Below are 25,994 nucleotides of genomic sequence, written 5' to 3'. Positions count from 1 at the left end.
GGAAGTACCCAAGATGTCTGGCTAGATTTGGCCCATAAGCCATAATTCGCTGACCTTTGCTCTAGTTATTTGAAGGGTCCATCATTTGTGTTATTTCTTGATTTGTTTTAGTTGCTCAGATCAGTTTATATTCTTATTTTAATTTTTTTCCTGCTTTTTACCATGCACAGTCATTTTTGGTGAAAACCAGACATTGCGATTTTATCTTGTTGGTGCCAGACATTTTTTGTATTCTTATAAACATCCTTGAGTTTTTTCCTGGAATGTAGTTAAGTTTGAGTTAATTTGACCCTTTCAGGTCTTGCTTCTGAAATTTCTTAGGTGGGTCAACGCAGCATTTAAAGGCTAGTTTTGCCTCACTATTTAGTAGACACAGCCCTTCTGAGTAGAGTACTCTACATAATTACCAGTAAAATAAGAGGTTTTCCACTGTGGTTGGTAAAGAAACAGAGCTGTTCCAGACCCTATCGGGTGAGGTTTGAGTTTACTTCCTCTAATCCGTTTAAGTGGTTCTTTCCCCTACCTTGGACGCTTTTCTCACATGCTTATGCTAGTCAGCAGTCACCAGAGACTTAAAGGAAGCTCTTTGGAATTCTAGTCTCTGGAGCTATCAACTCTCTCCTTCTGATTATAATTTATTTTTAACAACAAAAATATCTCCCCCAAATGGAGAAACTCTGCTCTAAAGGGAATGAAGTAGAACCTGAAGCTGATGCAGTTGAGAATTATTATTCCATCAAAACTGACAAAATCCCTGTGTTTTAACAGAATCTTCAGTGTTTATTTATGGATTTTATTTTTCTTTTTGAACCAAAAGCAGCAGATAACTCTGAAAATTGGGAGTTTTAGCAAGTTAAAAGAAGGTGTGTTTTCCCCCTTTTTTCTGAGGGAGGCCAATGGTTTATTGCATTCCCAAATAAGTTGTTATTAAAGAAAGGAAATAATCCTGTTTTCAGAATTACAAATTATCCGAAAAGTGAGATCTGTACTCCGAAGTAAGGTCTTAAGTAAAATGAGAAAAGAAAAAGAAGATTCGGGGCGCCTGGGTGGCTCAGTGGGTTGAGCCGCTGCCTTCGGCTCAGGTCGTGGTCTCAGGGTCCTGGGATCGAGCCCTGCATCGGGCTCTCTGCTCAGCAGGGGGCCTGCTTCCTCCTCTCTCTCTGCCTGCCTCTCTGACTGCTTGTGATCTCTCTCTGTCAAATAAATAAATAAAAATCTTTAAAAAAAAAAAAAAGAAAAAAAAAGAAAAAGAAGATTCCACCCCATCTGTTCCCATTCTTTACCTACCTTTTCACTGGACAGCGCTCCTGCCCCATCCTTCCTAAAAAAATATTTGGCAATATCTTAAGGCACTTTTGGTTGTCACACTAGGAGGGTGCTTCTGTCATCTAGTAAGTAGAAGCCAAGGTGCTGCTAAACATTCCACAGTGCACATGACAGCCTCTCAGAACAAAGAATTACCAAAATATCAATAATGCCAAGATTGAGAAACCACAGTAGCACAGAGCCATCTAAGAATTTTAACCCTCCAGAGTTAGATACCTGCAAACTTGGTCCTTTTTTTTTTTCTCTTCTAAGCATTGAATGGAATCCAAAAATACTACAAAATAAAGTGGTTAAAACATTTAATCTCTAATCACTCCCTTCCCAAGCTTCTTTGATATTGTTGTCATGTATTTTAGTCTCTCTTGTTTTAATTTTTCTGAGATATTATTATTACTGTTACTGTTGTTTACTGTCAGTAATTGTTTAGTTTTACCTATATAGTTTGTTCACTATTTTTTAATTCCATCAGTGCATTCATGTTCTGTGACTTTTCCTTGCCTGAATTTTCTTTAGTGAGAATCTGATACTGGCAAAAATCTCTTAATTTCTGTTAATCTAAAATGCCTTTAATTTACCTTGTTCTTGAAAGATATTATTGCTGGTAATAGAATTCTGAGTTCGTGCTTATTTTCTCTTACCGCACTAAAGGTATTACTCTATTGCATCCTATCTTAAAACATTAAAGATGTTCTTATAACATCATCTGCTTTTCATTTTTAATTGAGTTTTTTTGTTTGTTTGTTTGTGAGGTAAGCTTTCTTTCTGGCTGCTTTTAAGAGCTTCCTTTGCCCTTGGGATTTCCAGTTTTATCACGTCTCCAAAATAAATCTTTTTTGGTAACTTTTTTTTTTTTTAAAGATTTTATTTATTTATTAGACAGAGAGAAATCACAAGTAGGCAGAGAGGCAGGCAGAGAGAGAGGAGGAAGCAGGCTCCCTGCTGAGCAGAAAGCCCGATGTGGGGCTTGAACCCAGGACCTGGGATCATGACCCGAGCCGAAGGCAGCGGCTTAACCCACTGAGCCACCCAGGCGCCCCAATTTTTTGGTAACTTCTTGTTCATTTTCTTATTCTATGATTTGTTTAATGTCATCAACCAAAAGAAGTAAGGAAGGAAAAACGATTTTATATTTTTCATGTACCTATAACTTGACATTGTTAAAAATGAAAAAAGAAATAAGTGTGTTTCCCCTGTCTTCCTTGAGCTTACATCATAGCTGGGGGCATTAAAAAAAAAAAAAAAGTCCCCTGTGCTGAGCATTTACAAACAATGTACTGTAGAATGCACTAAGTACAAAATCAGTAGTGCGGATTTAATCGATCGTATAGAAGACAGAGGGATTAGAGCAGGCTGTGGCTGCTAATGACAATTTCTTGGAGAGCATGAAGCTTGAGTTGTTTCTTGACTGCTATGTTCAGGGGGAATTGATCTTTATCTGACAATGAATTTAACAGTGTCTTTTTATAATAGAGCTGGGTGTGGAATGTACAGAGAAAGGAACATTTTTAAATTTTTGTGATGAAAACTTTGTGTGGACCTGATATAAAATAGTAGAGATTATGTTATGTCCAAACTACTATTTCTATATAAACTTTAAAATGGTGTTTCTGTTTTAAAAACTTGGTTGCTGACAGATCACTATTTTATGATTAGAGTATTATGTGAAGTATTATTATGGAAAACTCTAGGGAAAACCCTAAAAATTTCTCAGCTTACTCTCAAAAGTAATTAGGGATTTTGAAGTATTCTCTCTGTGAGAAAAGGTTGCTTTTGATGGACTATATAATGTTTTGGAGGTCAGTAGGGGTTCAATGTGTAAAAATGTGATGTATTAGCTTTCTTAGAAAGTTGTAAATAAGATATTTTTATTTATTTGTGACTCCCAGCAGTTATTTAAATTGTGATTAAAATGTAATGTTTACTTGTTGTGAAAGTGCTCTGTAGTTCAAATATATGAAATGGCTAGGTCTCATTTGAAGGGAAATTCTATCTATAGTTTTCCTTATAAAGAAGAATTAATTTTGTCTGTATACTGTGAACTTCTTTGAGATTATAGTATCATAAAGTCTACTGGGAAGACTTGCAAATTGCTAACTAGGAAAAGGGCATCAGCTGTTTGAAAAAAACCTGCTAAACTAGAGAGTTATAACTAACACCTGCTCCTCTAGCTAGGCATAATCTAACAAAAGGACTTTCTTTACAACATACACTTCATTGATTTTATTACAAGAAATTAGAAGAGAGATTAAAAGCCTAAAACGTATTGTGCTGTCCCAGAATGATAATGTCCCAGATTAGAACTCAAATGAATTCAGAAATCTGAAAAGTAGATGAATTTAACTTGTAATGTGAGAATTTCAAATTGCTTTAGAAATAGACTCAGTTTGTATCTTCTAATATATCGATGTATTGTGGTTACACAGACCTATTATAATAAACAAATATTTGATATGGTTGTATTGCTATGTATAGATTTTCATTATTTTTCTCTGGAAATATGCATGGATTGGTTATCATTCATCAGTAATCATTTCTTGAGCTCCTAATGGATGCAAGGCATTGTAGTAGGAGGTATGATGGGTGCAAAGCAGTTTAGAATTATGATCCTGCCTTTAAATGAAATTTATCCAGTTAAGCAAGTAGAACTGAGGTTAAATTCCACCCTTGGCACATTTTGTGTTGTGGATCAGAGTACATAGCACCTCTGAATTTCAGTTATCTCATCAGATTATTTATTTTGAAGATTATATGAGTCAACACACAGAAAATGTGTAGCTGTGTCTGTGATACATTTTAGGTGATTAAATTCCCAGACTGAGAAATAATTATATAAACTGTTCTCACATGATAGCTGAGTTTTGCTGTTTAATTGGAAAGGGTACACATTGAGTCTATTAAGAGATATTGATAGGTGAAATTATTTTGGTATAAATAACTTCCGAATTCCTCAAAATGAAATAAAAATAAATAAAATGCAGAGTATTAACTAAAGAAACATAAGTCACTTTACTCTATATTAATTTAAAACTGTCTTCTAAGGGGCGCCTGGGTGGCTCAGTGGGTTAAGCCGCTGCCTTCGGCTCAGGTCGGGATCTCGGAGTCCTGGGATGGAGTCCCGCATCGGGCTCTCTGCTCAGCGGGGAGCCTGCTTCCTCCTGTCTCTCTGCCTGCCTCTCTGCCTGCTTGTGATCTCTCTCTGTCAAATAAATAAATAAAATCTTAAAAAAAAAAAACAAAACTGTCTTCTAAGTAATGTAGAAGACAGTTTTAAATTAATAAAGATAGAGTAAAGTGACTTATGTTTCTTTAGTTAATACTCTGCATTTTATTAGGTACCTTATATTGCATTTTCTAACTTAATTCCCCCTTGTAAGCTCTGTAAGCAACTTTAGAGAGGACAAGTTTAAATATCATCCAATGGTACAAATATCAGTGACTAAACCTAGGCTACCTTGCTTTTTACACTCTTCTTTTTAAAAAAGATTTATTTATTTTACAGAGAGAGAGTATGTGTGTGCAATTGTATAGGGAAGGGCAGAGGAAGAGTAGATGGGGAGGCTGACTCCCTGCTGAGCGGGGAGCCCGATGCAGGGCGCCATCTCAGGACCCTGAGATCATGACCTGAGGGAAATCAAGAGTCAGACACTTAGCCAGCTGAGCCACCCAGGTGCCTACTTTTTGCATTCTTAATAAGCTGTTACATCGTTGATCAGTTTCAGAGTTACATGAAAATAATAATTATATAAGTTGAGATAATTTAAATATATTAAGGGGAATCATTGTGTAAAGGAATCTCAATGTATTCTTAAGTAATCTACCTAATAATTGTGTTTTATTTACGTAAGTGTTATGATTTCTTCCTTGTAATGTTTTGCTTATCCTTTCAAATCTCTGCATGCTACTCAAAAGGTTCAAGCAAAACATTTTCCTTTTAGAGACCCCTTACTAAATGTATGCCTTCAACTTGATACATGTTTCAAACAAAAGTTTTTTCTGAGCGAAAGGTACTTTGTTTTTTCCATAGGTTTTTTCCCCATAGGTTGTGTTAAATTATTAAAGAACAGATGACTAAGAAAACCTAGTCACTGTGTTGGGAGGTAGGTAGGGGAAGTTAGGATAACATTTTTTAATCTTGCTTGTGCTTGATAATCCTTGGAGTGCTATTAAGAAATGTACGAATTACCATTCCCACCCTAGACAATTGAATGAAAACCTCAAGGGTTAAATTCTGGAAATGTCATTTTTTATAATAAAAAATAAAAAATTAAAATAAAAAACATACTGCTGGTAGGGAGTGTAGTGTGCATGCTTTTAAAAATGACATTTCCAGGGGCACCTGGGTGGCTCAGTGGGTTAAAGCCTCTGCCTTCAGCTCAGGTCATGATCCCAGGATCCTGGGATCGAGCCCCACATCAGGCTCTCTGCTCAGCAGGGAGCCTGCTTCCTCCTCTCTCTCTGCCTGCCTCTCTGCCTACTTGTGATCTCTGTCTGTCAAATAAATAAATAAAATCTTAAAAAAAAAAAAAAAACTGAGAGCTGAAACCAGTTATTACCATAAATTTCAGCCAAGAATCTGAAAATGACATTTTCTTTGTAGGATTCAACAGAATTTGACAGAGACTGTTGTGCTTCTGTTTTATTACCCTGATTAGAAGTGCAGCTGTTGGTTGGAAGGCAGGTCTCACAGTTTGGACCAGAGTGACTGTAATACTAAATAAATAATGGTAACTTATATTTTTAAGCTATACTACTTATACTGATATCCTGGAGGGATATTTAGGTACACGTCAGTATGAGTTCATCTCCCTTGTGAAAATAATGTATTAACTAAACAGAAAATACCAGATTCTTAACCTTCAACTTCACTTCTGCTTTTTATGCCTCTGAAGTTTGTGTACTTAATTATGATACCGGTTTTGTGAAATCAGCCCTGTCTTATTATGGTAATGAGTTCTAATGACAAGGAAACCAAATCTACCCAAATCAAACCCATAACTTGGAGTTCTCTTTTCTGTCCTCGTGTGCACTGGAAACGTACTGTTGGCTCAGCATTTTGGTGTCACTTCAGAGAGATATCTGACATGATAAATTCTCAGATTTATGTGTGCTGAGAAGACACCCAAATATGCCATTTTAAGAGTTTATCAGTGGAGCTTATGGGCAGCCAGGGTTTTGGGAATTTTAAAAATTCCCTCTTGAGAACTTTTTCTTTGGTTCTCCTTAGCATTCAAGCCTTCAGTCATCTTAGGAACAAGGAAGCTAACTTCCCCTTCCAAGAAGAGGTGAGTGCACCTCTCTGACTCCCACTGTATCTTAAGTTCTCATTCAGTGTAGTATTACCATTGTTTGTTATTTTGTCCTTGTTATTTTTTTCTCTTCAAGGACATTAATAGCTTCTTATTTGTCATTTTGTCATCGTGTAGTGGAGTATATTTAGACGACTCATCTATTTAGTTGGGTTTATTTTTTATTGTTTTTATTATGCTTCTTAAATGGAGTATTTTCAGTATGAACAAATTTTCAGGAATTGATACTAAGAGCATATTAAGTATTTCCAGTTACTATTTTAGTGATATAAATGCATTCAGTTAAATAACATGGAAGGATTATGAATTATGCATTTTAATTTCTGATGGCTTTTTGTCATATGTAATAACTTACCTGATTTTCACAAAATCTTATAATCTCACTTCTTTCAAAGATTTAATAGTAGATTACTCTCCTGAGGCCTTTTGTTGTTAAGATTTAATTTCCTCTACCCAGATTGTCTGGTTCAAAATGAATTATTATGAAATATTAAGATGGATGACTCTTCAGTAAAGAGAAACTGGCCATAGACTGTAATTCTTTTCTCTTTATAATTAGCAGAATTCAGTAATTCTTCAGTGTGTTTTCAGGTGGAAGGACAAGTTGGAAATTTGGTGTTTGGTAAAGATGTTGGACACTTTTTATGAGATAATGAAAAAGGGTGACTCAGTTAATTTGTATTAACAAAAAAATTACATATTTCTATCTTTAAAGAAACAAATTATGTTATTTTTAATGCATTAAGACAGTACAGAGCACATCTTCCATTTTTTGTTTATTGTTAAGATAAATTGCACTTAAATATAGGAATTTTTGTGGGGCTGAGTATAAAATCTGTTCACTACCAAAAAAAGCAGTAACTAAAATATAATATTAACATTTATAAAACAGAAAGTGAAAGTTCTTTTGTAATCCCAACTCCTGTGGAGCAGTTTGATATATATCTTCCTGTAATTTTTGTATATATTAACAAATATTTAATTATGTTAATGTTCTGTGGTATGCTTTTTTTTTTTCTTTTGGATACAGTTTCCTATAAGCACAAATATCTTCTTCATTCAGTTTGACTACTGTAGTTCATGAAGAATGTAACATGAGTTAATTATCCCAATCCATTATTTGTGGACATTCAACTTATATCTAGTTTTTCTTGTAAATGTCGTTTTAGCCAATGTCTTTGTGCTTATTTCCTGGCATTTTTGTTCAGTTAATTTAAGTTGGATAAATTTTTTGAAGTGGGATTTTTAGGTTAAATATCTGCAAATTTATTAATGTTAACCATTTATAAGTAATGTATATAATGCATTTGAAGATATATTACCAAGAATAATCATTTTTTTTGAAAATTGTAAACACTTGGCTTAATAAAAATTCTATTTGCCTTTATTCAGTTATTAGTATGGTCAGTATGTTCATTGAGTTTGCATTTTTATTTTTATAAAATTAGGTTACTTTGTTAAAAATTAGCATAAGAAATAAAAGTATAAAGTAATGAAATCAGGAAGCCTTATAAGTTTTTAACTGGGATTTTTAAGTTTGGATTTTGGTATTAGATACATGAGTTCCGGTCTTTGCTCTGCTTGCTGCCTACTGGCCATTGATCCTTGGGCAGATTCTTCAAACCTGCTTTGCCCAGTGTCTCCATCTTTAAAATAAGGAGGGCACTTATAGTGATGAGCCCCGTATCTAAGTGATAAGTCACTAAATTCTACACCTGAAACTAATATTACACTGTATGTTAAAAAACTGAAAATTAAGTAAAAACTTGAAGAAATGTAAAAAATAAAATAAAATAAGGTCTTTTTATAAAGGCCTATGTCATGATGTTTCTTTGGGTATTAAATGAAGTAATCCCCTTAAAGTATTTAAAACAAAGCCTCATATGTATTATGTGCTCAATAGAAATGCTAGCTATTACTTTTATTAAATGGATTAGGGAACAATTATCAACTTAAATAATAAAGAATATATTATCTTACGTATTTGTAATCCAAGATCATTGAAGATAGCATTTTAGTATTTGTGTTATATCATGTTAGTTTACTGATCTTGACATAGATCATCTAGTTTGGGATTGGCATATTCAGTGAAATAGTATGTCAAGTCTTCTCTCTTTTTTTTTTTTTTAATTTATTTTTTAAAGTTAGGGTATGGAGGTGTGTAGTAGTTTAGTTGGGGACCTAGTAACAGGTTCCTTGTAGTCCAGATTTACCTGGTGCACCATGAGTTGTTGAGGGACATAGAAAAAGTCCTCACAGCTTGAGACTTGGTAGTTAGTGTTCAGTATACATTGCATGAATGGGAGAATGCAGTTTAGATGATGGCAGGAATATAGTTTAAGTTCTGCGTTTAATAACATATCTGATTCTGTGATGAAACCATAGAGTCTTGGGTGAGGCCACAGGTCTAATGTATCAGGTATTGGAGGTAAGAAGAATCTGCCGTTCTTCTATTCCTAAACTTCTCAGAGATACCTTTGAGTAGCTAGGTGTATTCAGATCAAAAATAGAATGTCAGGGAGGAGAGTGAGTGGAGGAATACATGATTTAAAATAATTTGAAGGGTCTTTCAATTTATCTTTGTTAATTCAATTTATCTTTTTGTCTCTGAAGGGTAAAATTATAGGAATAATGAGAAAAACTTTTTAATATGAAATGTTTTTGAAATACTTAAGAACTCATTTAGGATTCTCTATTTAATTAGATACTTCTTCGTTTTTTAAAGAAGTCACTTGTATCTCTTTTTGTGTCTCTTTTGCATAGGTATTATCATGTTTCAAAAACTGGAAACCTATAAATAGTGCAAAGTCTCCTATCTCTGTTCTTCATCTGCCCAGATCCCTACTTCCTTCTTTAATAACCACTATGTTTAGAATTTATGTATTCATCTTGAATCTTTAAAAACAACTAAATATAGATTCTTATTCTCTTCCTCCCACCCCCGCCAAATTTGAATAAAAAATATTAAATGCTGTTCTGCACCTTACTTTTTTCACATAACGAGATATTTCCAGAATAGGAAATGTTCTTGTTCTGCAGAGAGGTTTTCTTTTTTCTTCACAGAGTTTTTTTCTGGCCTCATAGAATTCCATTGTATTGATGTGCCATAATTTATTCACTTTAGTACTCTATTGATGACATTTGGTACTATAGGTAATTTTGTGATGAGTAATCTTACAAGTGCACCATTTTCTATGTGTGCAAGTATGTTTTTTTTTTTAAAAGTGAAATTGCTAACCCCAAGATTATATATATATTTGTGAGAGAAAGATTGCTGTGTTCCCAAAATGAAATATCATACTTTGAAAGAATGTGTTTGTGTTTGTTGGAAAGTGTTTATCTATAACATTGAGTTTCAAACTATTATTTCTTTTCTTTTTTTTTTAGTTTTTTAAAATTTTATTTATTTATTTGACAGAGAGAGAGAGAGATCACAAGTAGGCAGAGAGGCAGGCAGAGAGAGAGGAGAAGCAGGCTCCCTTCTGGGCAAAGAGCCCAATGTGAGACTTGATCTCAGGACCCTGAGATCATGACCTGAGCTTAAGGCAGAGGCTTAACCCACTGAGCCACCCAGGTGCCCCTATTATTTCATATTTTGATTCAGTCACCCAAACACAAAAATTTTATGCAACAGTATTTGCCCTTATATATGATATGCTGCACTATTTTTTTTCTTTTCTATTCTTTCAAAATGCTGATTACCATCCACTAAATTGATTTTATAACCCACTAGTGGAAGGTAACCTCTTGTTATACACTGACCAGAGTTTAGTTGACCGACTTTGTTATATGTGGTAGGAGTCCCTAGTTGCAGTCTCCTAAGAACTCCCTACAATTTTTTTGCAGCTAAAATAAAGGAATAAACATAGTTTTTACTGATTTTTAGAAAGTCTCTCAGAAATGATATTTTGTTATCTTTGGACTCAGATGTTATGATATTTTAAAATAATAGCATGTATAGCATATGTTGCTGTATCTACATAAAAGATATAAATATGTAAAAATATAGGTATAAGAATTTATCTTGGATTGGGTATAAATCAGCCAAGCAGTTTCTTGAGGATAAATTATTTCTTGAGGATAAACAGTAAAGATAGAATGTTAAATATTCCTGGCCATAATTTTTATGCTCTATGACATGCTAAGTATTTGATTATTTTTAGGGTTTCTAATGCTATCTTAGTGCCAAGAGGGTTTTAAAAATGTGAAAGTATGTTTCAAAACACTGCTTTTTTTTCACCTCAGAACAAATGTAACAAGGACTGATGTCCAAGGTAACATCTAGTTTCGCTGGAAGCTGCAGTGAATGAATGTAGAAAAAAAAGTAGTTTGGCTAGGATATATGATATTTGATAGAAAACATGTATCACACTTAAATAATGTTAGCAGAATAATATATACCCAGCTCCTGTTCTGGAGTTAGTCATTGTGCTTAACATGGAGAGTCTTAAGTATTGCTTGATTTATGAAAATTCATCAGTGATGCAGCTCACAGATGATAATTGGTTTAATTAGGATGACTCAGCTGAAGCAAGTACAGGAAAGAAAAATCATTGAATATTTTCTTTGTGCCAAGTACTATGGTAGGTATTAGGAGGATAAAGATGAAAAACAATTCCCAACCCTTAGTACACTCATTTTTTTTTTAAGATTTTTTTTTTATTTCAGAGAGAGAGAGAGAGAACACAAGCAGGAGGGGCCAAGGAAGAGAGAGAATCTTAAGCAGACTTCGTGCTGACCTTGGAGCCCAACACGGGGCTTGATCTCAGGACCCTGAGATCATGACCTGAGTTAGACACTTAACCTACTGTGCCACCCAGGCACCCTAGTAGTCTCATATTCTAAAGGGAAATAACTCCTTATATTTATCATTTAGCACTTAAGAGACTGTAAGTAATTTTTGTTTGATCAGGTGAAGTTTTGTCAAGCTTTAATAAAGGTGAGTAGTAAGGTTTCAGTCGGGACCAGTTTAGTATATTAGTATATGGTGCATGCTTAGACCTAACTGTTGTACTGTTGTTGACTTCGGTTGGAATATAGAAATAAGTATTATGTGTATGTGCGTATATATATATATGTATGTATACATATATATATAAAAGAAATAAGTATTAGTGATTTAGTCATTGTTGGAAAAGAAGATTAATTCTAGTCTTTAAGGCATGGAACAAATGATTACTCATTTTTTTTGTTTGTTTGTTTCTTTGCTTACTAAGGATGACCTTATTAAGAATGAGAGGTCAGATAAAACTAATGTTCTTTCTGTTCCTGGAAGCATCCTCGATAATAGTTCATCTGAGTTCCATGACCCTCAGATTATGGCAGGGCCTTTGAGACCATCTTAGGATTTTGTATGCTGTCCTAAGAGTCTTTCCCATTATTCATTCTGTTATGTTATGACAATATATTTATCAGGTTTAAAATATTATATAAGTTAGCTGGGTGCTTTCTAGAGCTGCACTGTTTTATACAGTAGCCACTAGCTACATGTGCTGTTGAACAGTCTTGAAGAAGGTAGGGGTGGAAGGATAGGCAAAATAGGTGAAAGGGATTAAGAGGTACATACTTCCAGTTATATAAAATAAGTAAGTCACAGGGGTGAAAAGTACAACATAGGGAACACAGTAAGAGTATAATAATTTGTACAGTGACAGATGGTGACTACACATATCATGGTCAGCATGTTGTAATGTATAGAATTATCAAATCAGTATGTTATACACTTGAAACTACTAATATGCTATGTCAACTATATTTCATTTAAAAAAACTTAAATAAAAGAAATATGGCTGGTCTGGATTGAGATATACTTTAAGTGTAAAATATACTTATTGCTCAGATTTGTTATGTAAAAAGAATAATTTTTATTATGTATTGAAGAGATATTTTAAATATATTAGGTCACATAAAATTTTTATGAAATTGAATTCAATTTTTAAAACCTTTTTGAATGTTTCTTCTAGAAAGTTAAAATTTACATGCATGGTTTACATTTCCTTTTTAAATTTTTTTTTAATTTTTTAAAATTTTATTATTTATTTAACAAACAGAGATCACAAGCAGGCAGAGAGGCAGGCAGAGAGAGAGGGAGAAGCAGGCTCCCTGCTGAGCAGAGAGCCTGATGCGGGGCTGGATCCCAGGACCCCTGGATCATGACCTGAGCCAAAGGCAGCGGCTTTACTTAAATTTTTATTATTGAAGGATAATATGACATTTTATTTTAGGTCTGCTACTAATGTGTAACCTTGGGAAAGTCAGTGTAACTCTCTGATAATGAGTTGTTTTTTTTAAACATTTTATTTATTTGAAAGAGAGAACAAATAAATGGGAAAGAGGGGTAAAGGGGAGGAAGAAGCAGGCTGAGCAGGCAGCCTGACATGGGGTTTGATCCAGGAACTCTGGGATCATGGCCTAAGCCGAAGGCAGATGCTTAACCAGCTGAGCCAGCCAGGCATCCCCTGAAAATGAGTTTCTTAAAAAAAAAAAAATCCTTGACTTTTCCATTGACCTCCAAAGTCAGATGCAATTGCCTGTTTGAAATTTCTATTTGGACATATAATAAGTTCTTAAAATGTAGTGTTTTTTTTTTCTTTTCCTCTCTTAGTCTTTTTAATCTTCCTTATATAGCATCAGTAGAACTGCCATCTATCTGCTTAAGGGAAAAAGTTTGTCTTTGATTTATGTCTCTTTTTTTTAATCCACTCTCACATTTAAGTTGTTATCAAATCCTATTAGCTGTACCTCAAAAATGTAGTCTGTATCCTCCTACTTCACTTTCCATTCCAGCATCACCCTCCACCTGTACTACTAGCATAGTTGTCTACAATTTCCTAATCTGTTCTTCACATAGTAGCCAAGTAGGCCTTTAAAAAATACATTTGTCATTCCTTACTTGAAATCATGCAGAGACCTTCTCTTGTATTACTAATAAAAATCCAAGCTCTTTACCAAGACCTATGGTTTCTCCATGACTCCTATCTCCCTTTCCTGTTAATACCCTGTTCCTCTATATTACACTGTTCCTTGAAAGGGAAGTATATGTGAAGTGACCTCTAAAGGCCATGGGAGCCCTAAGACTGAAGATAAAGCCTGACAAGTCCAGCTTGACAAGAAATGGCTTATTAAGGGGACTTAGAGGTACAAGTGTATCTTAGACAGCTGTAAGAGGAGTAGATCTCTACAATCCCATTTCCCTTAACACTTGCTTTTATAGTCGTAGAGACTGGGAGTCCATACTGGGGGGACAATTCAAGAGGAGAATGTTTAAGAATAAGTGTGTGTCATAGTCAGATCTTTGGGGGCATGTCCAGATGTTATGTCCCAAGGGCATACTTAACGTTGTGTGGTTAACTAAAAGAAAAAGATGTTGGAGGGGCAGGAGGATGTGCTCTAGAAGTTTTAGGTCATGGAACCCTCATAGTGACAGATTTGTCCAAAATGGCATTAGTTTGGTTCACATTTATACCATGTATTAAAAATTAATTCATATCAGTGTTTGAAATAATATGAATGTGTATTTTCTCTCTAATATCTTTATTACAAGTTGTGTAACTACCTTTTTGACCATTGAAACAATAAATAAATGTAATAAGTAAATAAATGTAGCACAATAAATATTTGCCAAGTGAGCAGATGATAATCCCAGCCATGAATGGGTGAGATTTTCTTTAATATGTCCTATTAAGAAGGCCAATCTGCATGGTTAGAATACCCCATAATAAAGTTTTCAATACCATGTAAAAGCTCTTCTAGGAGAGGAAAGATACAGCTGTAGTCTGATGAAAGGTTTTTAAATATCTTACAATGAAAAATATATAATGTGCCTTAAATATTTTATACACTGAAATTTTATGTACAAGAGGCTTAACAAGAAAATAAGGCATCGCAGACTATGGCTGAAAGAAGTTTTGAGTGGTGTAAGAGACCTGATATTGTATTAGTAAAATTCCAAAGAATTTATTATCAACACTAAAAATATCATAAAGTGTACATAAAGTGATAAACCTTTACAATAGACATCAAAGAAAAGCAACAGTGCAAGTTTACACACGTTACTGAAGGCAAAAAGTAAGAGCAAAAGAGAACTCCAGTTGAAATGTTGAGTCTGTTCCTACAGTCTCTCTTGATTTAAACACTCAGGACACACTGAATGAAATCATCATATAGGGGAAATTTACAACACCTTGTGGAGCAGTATCCCATCTTCGAAAGCTGTCTGTTAGAGCTCACAGTTTGATGCAGCAGGTGATGTAGTCATTGAAGGTGATCTTGAAATTGGTGCTGTATCAGTATGCTGTTGAAGTCATGGCTTGGGAACTCGATTGAAATCCCACTGTGGTCAGGGCCTTCTGCAGTTCCTGAGGATCTACTCTTCCACTCCAGTCACTGTCAAAACTGATGAACTGTTGTGTCCGGGCATTCAGAACAGCCCAGAGTTTTTTTTTGTTGTTGTTGTTGTTGTTTTTAAAGATTTTATTTATTTATTTGACAGAGAGAGAGAGATCACAAGTAAGTAGAGAGGGAGACAGAGAGAGAGGAAGGGAAGCAGGACCCCTGCCTATCAGAGAGCCGGACGTGGGGCTTGATCCCAGGACTCCGGGATCGTGACCCGAGCCGAAGGCAGAGGCTTTAAACCACTGAGCCACCCAGGTGCCCCCAGCCCAGAGTTCTTCACATTCACTGAAACCCATTGTGCCTGACCTGTCTCTAGCCAGCATTGAAATCATAAGCCGACAAGTCTCCATGTATCCTCTAGCAGTGCCTGTGTCAGGTATCTCTGCAGTTCAGCAGCTTCTATTTGCTCATCTTGTCCAGCTACAGCAGCAAAGTAACATACAGCAGATCCTGAGCTTGTCTGGGAAAGGTAGGCCCTCCGGGACCCCCTCCATACCTACCTGGGTAGTACCTGCTGATACCACCAGAGTGGCCTGGGTACACCATGGTGCAAACTCTGTTACCTCCCTCACTTGTAACAGTATTTTAAGAATTCTTCTGCAATGTTCTATTGAAATGAATGTAGAGTCTTATTAATGGGCAAAATAAATCATCGTGTAATATTAAACAGTAAATTTGGTGGTTTGTTTTCGAAACTAGAGAAACCGAGTTCAGGTCCCATCTTTTCCACAATTTATTAGCAGTGTGGACTGGAGTGAGTTATTTAACTTTTCGGGACCTCAGCTTCCTGTGCTGATTCCTTCACATTGTCTTTCCGAAAAAAGACCTTTAGAGGTAAGGGGTTTCTGTGGCAGTCTGGTCTTCATAGTCTGGTCATGGCTTACTTTTTTTTTTTTTTTTTTTTTTTTAATCTTCATCATCTCTGCTATTCTATCCTTCCCTATCCTTTACGCAACTACAGTTGACCATTGTACAACTGGAGGTTGGAGCACCAACCTCCCATGCAGTCAAATCTGCATATAGCTTTTGACTCCCCCAAAACTTAACTACTAAGAGGCTACTATTGACCAGAAGCCTTACTAATGACATAAACAGTTCATTAAAATATATTCTGTATGTTGTATATATTATATACTGTATTCATCCAATAAAGTATGCTAGGGAAAAGGAAACGTTAAGAAAATCATGTGAAAGAGAAAATACATTTACAGTACTGTACTATAAAAAGAAATCTGTGTATAAGTGGATCTGTACAGCTCAATCCTTTTTCCAGAGTTATCTGTACTAATTTTTAGCTAGTTCCAGGTGTTTTTTTTTTTTTAAGATTTTATTTATTTGAGATAGAGTGCATCCGCTCAAGAGAGAGCAAGTACTCCCTTTTGTATGTACATGTACTTTTTTTCCTCTTGGATAAAACCTAGAAGTGATATGGCCAGATCATATGTTAATTGTGTTTAACTTTTAAAAAATTACCAAATTATTTTCCAAAGTGATTGTACTATTTTTACATTCCTACCAGCCATAGGTATGAGTGCCAGTTTCTCCACATCCTCACCAACACTGGCAGGGGGCAGTTTTTAAAATTTTAGCCATTTTAATAGACATGTAATATTATCTCATTGTGCTTTTAACTTTCATTCTCCTAATAACTAATAATGTTGAGCATATTTTTGTTGTGCTGCTATCCAGATATTTTCTTTGGTGAATTGATTGTTCAAATCTTTTGTCCATTTTAAAAATTAGATTTTTTTTTGTTTTCTTACTGTTGTGTTCAGAGAATCCTTTATATATTCTGAATATAAGTCCATTACCAGATGTATGCTTCACAAAGATTATCTTTCATGTTGGCTTCTTTCATTTTTTTTTTTTTAAGATTTTGTTTATTTATTTTACAGAGAGAGATCACAAGCAGGCAGAGAGGCAGGCAGAGAGAGAGAGAGAGGAGGAAGCAGGCTCCCCGCTGAGCAGAGAGCCCGATGCGGGGCTCGATCCCAGGACCCTGGGATCATGACCTGAGCCAAAGGCAGAGGCTTTAACCCACTGAGCCACCCAGGCGCCCCTTCTTTCATTTTCTTAGTAATGTCTTAAAGATTATGTTTTTTTTCATTTCGCTTAAGTTGAGCTTATCAGTTTGTTCATTTATAGGTTATGGTATAGTTAAGACATCTTGGCTTAACTCAAGTAACTTTTCATGTCATCTGCATGGTCAAATTTATTGGCATAAATTTGTTTATTAATATTACCTATTTTTTCAATATCTGTAGCATCTGTAATGATGTCACCATTCTCATTCTTGATGTCAGTAACTTCTGCCTTCTCTCTTTTATTTCTGATCATTCTGGCTAGAGATTAATCAGTTTAGTTGGCTAACTCAAAGAATGAGCTTTTCTGTTTTCCATTTTGTTGATATCTACTCCAATCCTTACTATTTATTTCATTCTGCTTACTTTGGTTTTAATTTTCCTTTTTTTATTTTGGAAGGTGAAGATATCCACTTAAAACTTTTCTTCTTTTTTCATATCAGTGGTTGGTGCTATATATTCCTCCCTAAGTATTTCTTCAGCAGCATCCACAAATTCTAATATGTTGAGCTTTCTCTTTCCCTCAGTTAAGAATACTCACTAATTTCCTATTGATTTTTTCATTCATCCATGGTTTATTTAGCAAGTGTGTTATTTAATTTCAAATATTTGAATATTTCCTGAGGATATTTTTGTTAAGGATTTCTGATTTCATTCCTTTGTGATCAGATGATATACTTTGTATGGATTAGTTTTTAATTTATTGAGACTTGTTTTATGGCCCAGAGTATAGTATATTTTTTTAAATGTTTTACAAACACTTGAAGAGAATTTGTATTCTACTGTTGTTAGATGAATAAATGTCGGTAGGTCAATTGGTTCATAGTGCTATTCAAATCTGCTTATAACCTTGTCGATTTTCATGCCTACTTGTTCTGTCAAGTGTTGGGAGGGATATTGAATTCATTTGCATGTCTTGAGTTTTTGCTTCATACACTTTAAAGATCTGTTATAGATATATAAGCATTTAGGACTGTTATGCCTTCTGATTAATTATTCTCTGTCATTATAAACTGACTGTCTTTATTCCTGGTAGTATTCTTGGCTTTGGAATTTATTTTTTCTGACATTAATTTAGCCATTCCAGTTTTCTGCCATTAATCCTATCCAGTTTTTCCTTTACTCTAAGACATTATAATTTTCATTTCTCAAGACTTTTCATATGAAAGACCTTAGGAAAAATTATTAAACCACTCGGGACGCCTGGGTGGCTCAGTTGGTTAAGCCGCTGCCTTCGGCTCAGGTCATGATCCCAGCGTCCTGGGATTGAGTCCCACATCGGGCTCCTTGTTCTGTGGGGAGCCTGCTTCTCCCTCTGCCTCTGCCTGCCACTCTGTCTGCCTGTGCTCGCTCTCTCTCTCTGACAAATAAATAAATAAAATCTTAAAAAAAAATTATTAAACCACTCAATTTTCTTCTTTATTAAAAGGGCATAATAAAAGTACCTAGGGGGGCCTGGATGGCTCAGTCAGTTGAGCATCTGACTCTCGATTTTGGCTTAGGTCATGATCTTGGGGTTGTAAAATCAAGCTCTGCTTCTGGCTCCTTGCTCAGCCAGGAGTCTGCTTCTCTCTTTCTCTCCCTCTACCACTCCTCCCCCACATGTGCGTGCATGCGTGTTTTCTCTATCTACCTTCCTCTCTCTCCAGATAAATAAATGAAATCTCTTAAAAAATAAATAAATATATAAATAAAAGTACCTATACCATGGAATTATTTTGAGAATTACATAAGTATATCAAAGTGCTCACAATTAATATGTATCACAGTGTAAGTTATGAATGAATATAATCTGCAGCTATTGTTCCTACTATTATGGCTGCAATTAAAAAAGATATTTTTAAATCCATAATGTGTTAAAGCAGAGTTTCCTATTCATTTAGATGCCCAGGACATTTCTTGTTTGGACTTTAGTTATCTTCAATTTAACTAAGCTAGAATATCATCATATAAACTCAAAACATACCCGTGTTTTATTTTATTGCTTTATGGTATTTATCATTGTTTTGTATTTAAGATCATGTACAAAGATACAGATATATAGTTCATTATCATATTTTTCAAATTTAGTGAGTATGCAACTTCAAAATTCATTAGAATCGTATAGTAGTTGTGAGTTCTCAACTGCACACTTTGGTTTAAATATTGGGCATATTGAGAGACTGAACAAATTAGTCATCTTTTTTTTTTTAAATCAAAAGAAGTAAATATTTGCATTTAGTATTTTGTATGGATCATTCATATTATCATCATTTATAATTTTTTTCTTTCTCTTTCTTTCTTTCTTTCTTTAGATTGGGCAGCTGGCTTTTAAAGGAATGAGGAGACTCAATAGAATCCAGTCAATCGTGTTTGAGACTGCCTACAACACCAACGAGAACATGCTGATTTGTGCCCCTACTGGGGCTGGAAAGACCAACATTGCAATGCTTACAGTTTTGCATGAAATACGCCAGCATTTTCAACAAGGTGTTATCAAAAAGAATGAATTTAAGGTAAGAAATCAACAAGTCAGACCACAACTTTTTAAATTATAAAATTAAAATCATTTGTAGCTATACATGTTAGATGAAATCTGGAAAGTTTTAAAGATATTATTAATGATGTCATGTAAAGATTGCTGCTTGATTTACTCTATAACTAGTAAGGCAGTCCCTATTTGTGTTATGAAAATCCTGTTACCCCTGTGAAACACTGAAAATACATTTAGCTTTGAAGCAGAACCAGTGTTCAAAGTGATGAGGCTATATAAACAAATTCCATTGTCCTTTAAATAAGCTGCACACCTACCTAAGAAAGGTGAGTACTTTTCAGATATCGCTATTAAGATGTTTTTACTGCTAGAGTCTGCAATTATATTTCACAATAAGTTTTGACTTACATTGAATACTGGGAAACAAATGACTTGTAGTTTTTGCTCGTTCATCAAGGTAATGTTTCTTTGGCACAGATTGTATATGTGGCTCCGATGAAGGCCTTGGCAGCTGAAATGACAAATTACTTCAGCAAACGTCTAGAGCCACTAGGCATTGTTGTGAAAGAATTGACTGGGGATATGCAGTTGTCAAAAAATGAAATTTTACGAACTCAGGTATGTGGTATACTTAGGTATTTTTTGTTTAATACCAATCCTTTTTTTTTTTCAGATATACATAATATAAATATAATGTAATGAAATACTTTTATTTGTAATCACATATTACCTCTACAAAAGAGGTTTTTGCTGGTGCTTTGCCGAGTTTTATCCTGTCGAGTTCTGTGATTCCTGCTGTGTCTTGAATATTGTTACATGCCTGGTATAAATTTTAAGTTCATTGACAGTAAATGTTCTTTTAAAACAGTAGAAAATGAGAATGTGGATAAGACCAGACTTCAATTTTAAGAGCAGGAAAATATGTAGGTCCTTAAATGATCCCATTAGTATTCTAAACTACTCTATAAGGTTGCTTAACATATAATAAAAATTTTTAGTCATTCTTTATTTCATCAAATAGGAAGTTACCACGTGCTATATAAAGCACACTATTAGGTGAAATGCATGACAACAAATATACTTAAGATACATTTCCTGCCTACAAGGATCCTATATTATGACTGAATAGGCAAAAACTATATTAGAGCTACAACTAGATTATCATTTATTGGGTAGAATGTATAAATAAGGTAATATTCATAATGCTTTGAAAAAATCCAACAATTGATAACTAAATATTAATGGGACAGCCTCAGCAGTGGAGTGGAGTATGAATGAGGTAATATGCTGGCTGATCAGCCTGACATCTTTGCCAGCCTCTTTTCTGGCAGACAGTTGCCTGTCCTTACTGGTAATCAAATGTGTATTTTAAAGATTATACCTGATATGTAATTAATACTATTAGAGTTTAAAGTCATGAGTTGGGGAATGGGGACTTGGAGAAAGCTGGTCAAAAGGTATACACTTCCAGTTATGAGATAAATAAATACTAGAGGTAAAATGTACAACATGATGACTATATCTAACTCTGCTGTATGATATATAGGAAAGTTCTTAAGAGAGGAGATCCAAAGAGTTCTCATCACAGAGAGAATTTTTTTCTTTATATTGTATTTACATAAGATGATGGGTGTTAACTAAACCTACTGTGATAATCATTTCACAGTATATGTAAATCAGGTCATCATATTGTACACCTTAAACTTATACAGTAATGTTATGTCAGTTATTTCTCAGTGGAACTAGAAAAAACAAAAATGGGCAGAGGAAGTGAATAGACATTTTTCCAAAGGAGATATTACAAATGGACGGTAGGTATGTGCGAAGATGGTCAGCATCACTAATCGTCAAGGAAATGCAGATCAGAACTATGAGATATCACCTCACACTTGTTAGAATGACTTTTACCAAAAGGAAAGAGATAAGAAGTGCTGGCGAACGTGGAGAAAAGGGAACTCTTGTGCACCGTTAGTGGGAGTGTAAATCAGTGCAGTCATTGGAAAACAACATGGAGGTTCCTCAGAAGATTAAAAATAGAACTACCATATGATCCAGCAGTTCTACTGCTGGTATATATCCAAAAGAAATGAAATTAGGGTCTCAAAGATCCTATGTTCATTACAACATTATGAACAACAGCCAAGAAAAAAAAATTTTACTTGAGTTTAAAGATTTATTGGTGAAGATCAGATCCCTATTTCAATTGTAGTTTGATAAAAGGCAGTGATCAGGATGTAACTCTGGTTATTTTGAATATTTTATTTTATGAAATAATATAGGAGAGTATATTAATGTTCAGACTCTGTCACTGACAGGTTTTTAAAAAGCTATACTTTGACAAATGGTTTTGTATTTCAGAAAGAGGTAGCAGAAAGAAAAATTTAAAAGAGTCAACAACATAGTTTTTGTATTTATGATATGTAGAACTTTATCTTTTCTCATTTACATTATAACAGAATCTCAGATTTATTTACTTTGTTAGCATAAATAGATTTTTAACTGTAGAAAATGATCAGTTGCTTTTTCTAAAGTAACATTGCTTGGATAACACTTTATTGAATAAACATTGCTATTTTGTAAGTTTCCTCATGCATTTCCTCTTTTTCATAATATGGTTCTTTATTCATTGACATTTGTCCAAATCATTCTTCAAACTCAGCTTAAACCTAATGAGTACTTTTTTTTGCCTGAATCCTATAGCACCATTTATTTATATTCATAAAGTAAGACCTACTCCACAAAGTCTGTGGTTTTGGATCTGGTGTGGTCTTAGAAATCTGGACCACTCTTAAATAAAATTTTGATTGCTCCTGTACTGTATCTAGCTGTGTTGTTGATGAGAATGAAAGAGTATTAATGGAAAGACAAAGGAGGTTACATTTGAATTGAAATTATGAATCAGTCACTTTGCTAAGTGCACTATGTGTATCCTCACTCATATTATAAGAACGTTATTGAGAAGTATCTCCACTTTACAGTTACAGAAAGTTAAACATCAAAATCTACTTAGATTTTTTACGTTATATTGTCAAAAGATTTATGAACATCTCCCCACCCTGCCCCCGCCCTTTGCTTATTTCTGAACTTTCCTAGATCAGCTCTGTGTCTTGTGTCATGTTTGTTAATTCTGTAAGGGCAGGGGCCGTGTACTTGGCCTCAGTAATAGTTTATAAATTGAACCTCCTCTCTTATCTTTTCTCTTTCTTCTGCTCCAGTATAAATACAGCCCTACTATCATTGATGCTAATTTTTTGTAGACCTGAAACTGCGTGGTTACTAACCTCTTCACCTTATCCTACTATCTATTCTCTTGAATTCTCAAAGATTAATAGACTGTGCCGTCACCATTGCATTTGAGATGGGCCTGCAGAGAGCAAAAACAGGACTATTGCAGACCATTAAGAGTATAGACATATTAAACTTTTATTTTTGAAGTTTTAATTTTTTGCTTTCCTTACTTTTCACTTATATAATTTTAATAGCTTTTTAATGATTCCCCTTATAATGGTAAATATATTTCCCAGTAATTAACATAATTAAACATAATTATGAAACTCCTCTGTTGTTTAAAAAAATATTTTCAGTATTGTTAGTTTGTCTTTATTTTTATAATATGGGAAACCAAATTAATCTCATTTGTCCATTCTCTGTCATGCTGTTCTGATCATATTATTCTCTTGCTCATAAACTTTCATTGGTTCTTTATTGTTTATTGAATTAAATCCAACTACCCAGCTTGTTAAGAATCTTGTATAAATTAAGTATAATACGAGATGTGCTTTGCTTTGTGGTTCACTAGGGACTGTCAGGTCTAGTAGCAGTTATGATTTTATTGAGGTTTGAATATAAAATTTCCATTACAAGACAAAATTACATAATTCTCAGATTTATTGTTATGAAAAAATAGTCTGTGTAGACAACAAATACCTATCTCTCATCTTCAACTGAAAAGCCGCTTCATGCAACCTCAAAGAACTCAGTAAATTTGTCATCCATGAAAACACCAATTTCTCTTTCAAACTTTATTTTCCATTGTTCTTCATCTATGTTTATTTTTTTAATTTTAATTTTTCAGTGTTCCAAGATTCATCATTTATGCATCAGTCAGGGTTCCATGCACATATTCTTCGTCTATATTTAATTTCTGACTTATCCCCCTAATTGTATCATTTGCAAAGAGTTATTATTTTACAGTGTTCATTGTTGTTTTTTAATGGTTTCATTTGACAGTTGTGCTTTCCCTTACACCCTGTCCTTCCACATCTCAGATTATCCTTTCTGCATCTCTTCCTAGTATCATAGATTCAGTATTCCCTTGAGCCTCAGTAGAAATACTGGTCAGAAATTTTAGAAAAGTTTCTCCTGTCCTGGAAGTGGCTTTGTATTAAAGCAGAGCCTGAGTCCTGAATTCTGAAATCGTTCTCCTTTTTCTTTTCTATTTGTTTGCTCATCCTTATGCTGGGCTGATTTTATCTGTGCAGCTTTGGGAGTTGGAATGAGCTATTTTAGGTTTTGTTTGTGTTTCTCTTTTGGCTGTGCATGTAGGGAGATTCTGTTCAAATCTCTTAGGTGTAGGCAACAGCAAACAGAACCCTGAATCTGTCATATTATTCTGTGTTCAGAGCTCTGGCAACTTTGGTTGGGAGACTCTGTGTGTTGTGCATATGCATGTGCTCATGTCACACTCCCCTGATTTACTCTTCTCTCATGAGGGTTTTTATTGTATTGAGAATATACAGATACTTAGGAGTATAGGGTAGGAACAAAGGGGAGTTGGAAAAATGGGTCAGAAATTACATCATGTGTTCAGGTTTATCTGGATATCTGTGTGTTATATGTTTAATTTACCATTGCTACTTTCTGTATAAAATCTGAGAATGTCTTTATTTCACTCAGTTCCTGAAGGATATTTTTGCTGGATACAGACTTGTATGTTGTCAGTTCTTTTAACACTTGAAAAATACGCCACTTTTTTCTAGCCTCCAAGGTTTCCAAAGAAATAGCCACTGTCATTCAAATTGTTCTTCCTCTGTAGGTAACATGTTTCTTTTAAGATTCTTTCTCTGTTTCTAGTTTACAGAAATTTGATTATGATATGTCGAGTTTTGGATTTGTTGGGTTCATACTGTTTAGTGTTTGTTTAGCTTCTTGAGTCTGTAGGTTTGTCAAATTTGGGACACTTTGAACTTCTCTTTCTTCAGGCCATCATTCTTTCTCCTCTCCTTGGACTCCATGGATAAGAATGTTAGATCTTTTGTTACAGTCCCACAGTATGCTGAGATCAGTTCACATTTTTTTTTAACTTATTTTCTCATTGTTGTTCAGATTTGATAAATTCTATTGATCTATCTTTGAGTCCACAGATTTTCATCCGTTGTCTGTATTCTTGCTATTGAGCCCTTGCAGTGAGTTTTTAATTTAGGTTGTTACAGTTTTCATTTTTAAACTTTCTGTTTGGTTTTTCTTTTCTGAGACTTTTTTTTTTTTTCCCAATGATGTCAAGTAAGTTCGAAACTGCTCCCATAAGAATTTTTCTAACAATTGCTTTAAATGTTTTGTCAGGTAATTCTGACAGATGGGAAGATAAACAGATGTAATATACCAAGTTAATATTTTCTCAGCAGACAGTTTTGTATCCAAGCACATCAAGGACAAAGCAACTTCTAAGAATAGTGAGTTTGGTTCTAAATATGTTGAACATGGGAAGATTGTTGAAGTTTATAAACATAACTGAATTGGAACGGCAGAGTAGTCCAAAAGTTGGACTCCAGAAACATTCCTGGAATTAGAAATATAATGTTACTTAGTGGGTTTTCATTATGTAATTCCTAATGTATCTGGTGAAATGTGTTAAATGCTCTCTATCTAGAGATTAGGATTTCCTGAATCTCATTAACTTTGCCTTCTTTGCTCTGCAAAAGATTTAATTTTTTTATAGGAGCATATTAAAACACACACACACACACACACACACACACACACACACACACACACACACACACAAAACAGCAAGACGATATAAACTAAAGGTTAGGTAAGAGAGGTAGTAGGGTAAAGGAAAATAAAGACCAGGTTAAAAAGAGAAGCCAAGAACAAATACTAGTGCAGTAATACATTTAACAAAGTTGAGGAAGGCTTGACCGACTTTATAAATCACAGTGACCATTTGCTTAGGAGAAGCCATTCTTGAGGATAACAGACAAAAATATTCCCAAGGGCCCTTAAAGAGAGAAAAATCAGTAATCTAATAAAACAAATCTTCAATAACATCTCCTAATTTGTGGCCTTCCCTTTGTTTTCTATTTGTCAGAAATTCAGAACCCTGGAAAAGGAACTCTCCTAGGATAAAATAGGAAATAATGTAATTGTGGTGCATCCTAAGCCTTGAACCAAACTTATGATAGGCATTTCAGT

General features: G+C 34.5%; 1 protein-coding gene and 1 pseudogene across 4 annotated transcripts in view; one reads left to right on the top strand and one right to left on the bottom strand.

The window, feature by feature from the left end:
• Positions 1–25,994, top strand: part of ASCC3 (activating signal cointegrator 1 complex subunit 3) — a 338,650-nt gene that overhangs the window by 71,371 nt on the left and 241,285 nt on the right. For all 4 annotated transcript variants that reach the window (XM_047732576.1, XM_047732575.1, XM_047732577.1 and 1 more), the window contains exons 9-10: positions 19,402–19,602; positions 20,058–20,198. In XM_047732576.1, the coding sequence (XP_047588532.1) occupies positions 19,402–19,602; positions 20,058–20,198 (342 nt within the window). The remainder of the gene's footprint in view (positions 1–19,401; positions 19,603–20,057; positions 20,199–25,994) is intronic.
• LOC125101944 (sorcin-like) lies at positions 14,747–15,572 on the bottom strand (annotated as a pseudogene).

The sequence above is a fragment of the Lutra lutra genome, chromosome 6 (genome assembly GCF_902655055.1).
Source record: "Lutra lutra chromosome 6, mLutLut1.2, whole genome shotgun sequence".
NCBI classification, from domain to species: Eukaryota; Metazoa; Chordata; class Mammalia; order Carnivora; family Mustelidae; genus Lutra; species Lutra lutra.
The sequence above is the reverse complement of the archived record's forward strand: the minus strand, read 5'-3'. Positions and strand labels throughout refer to the sequence as shown.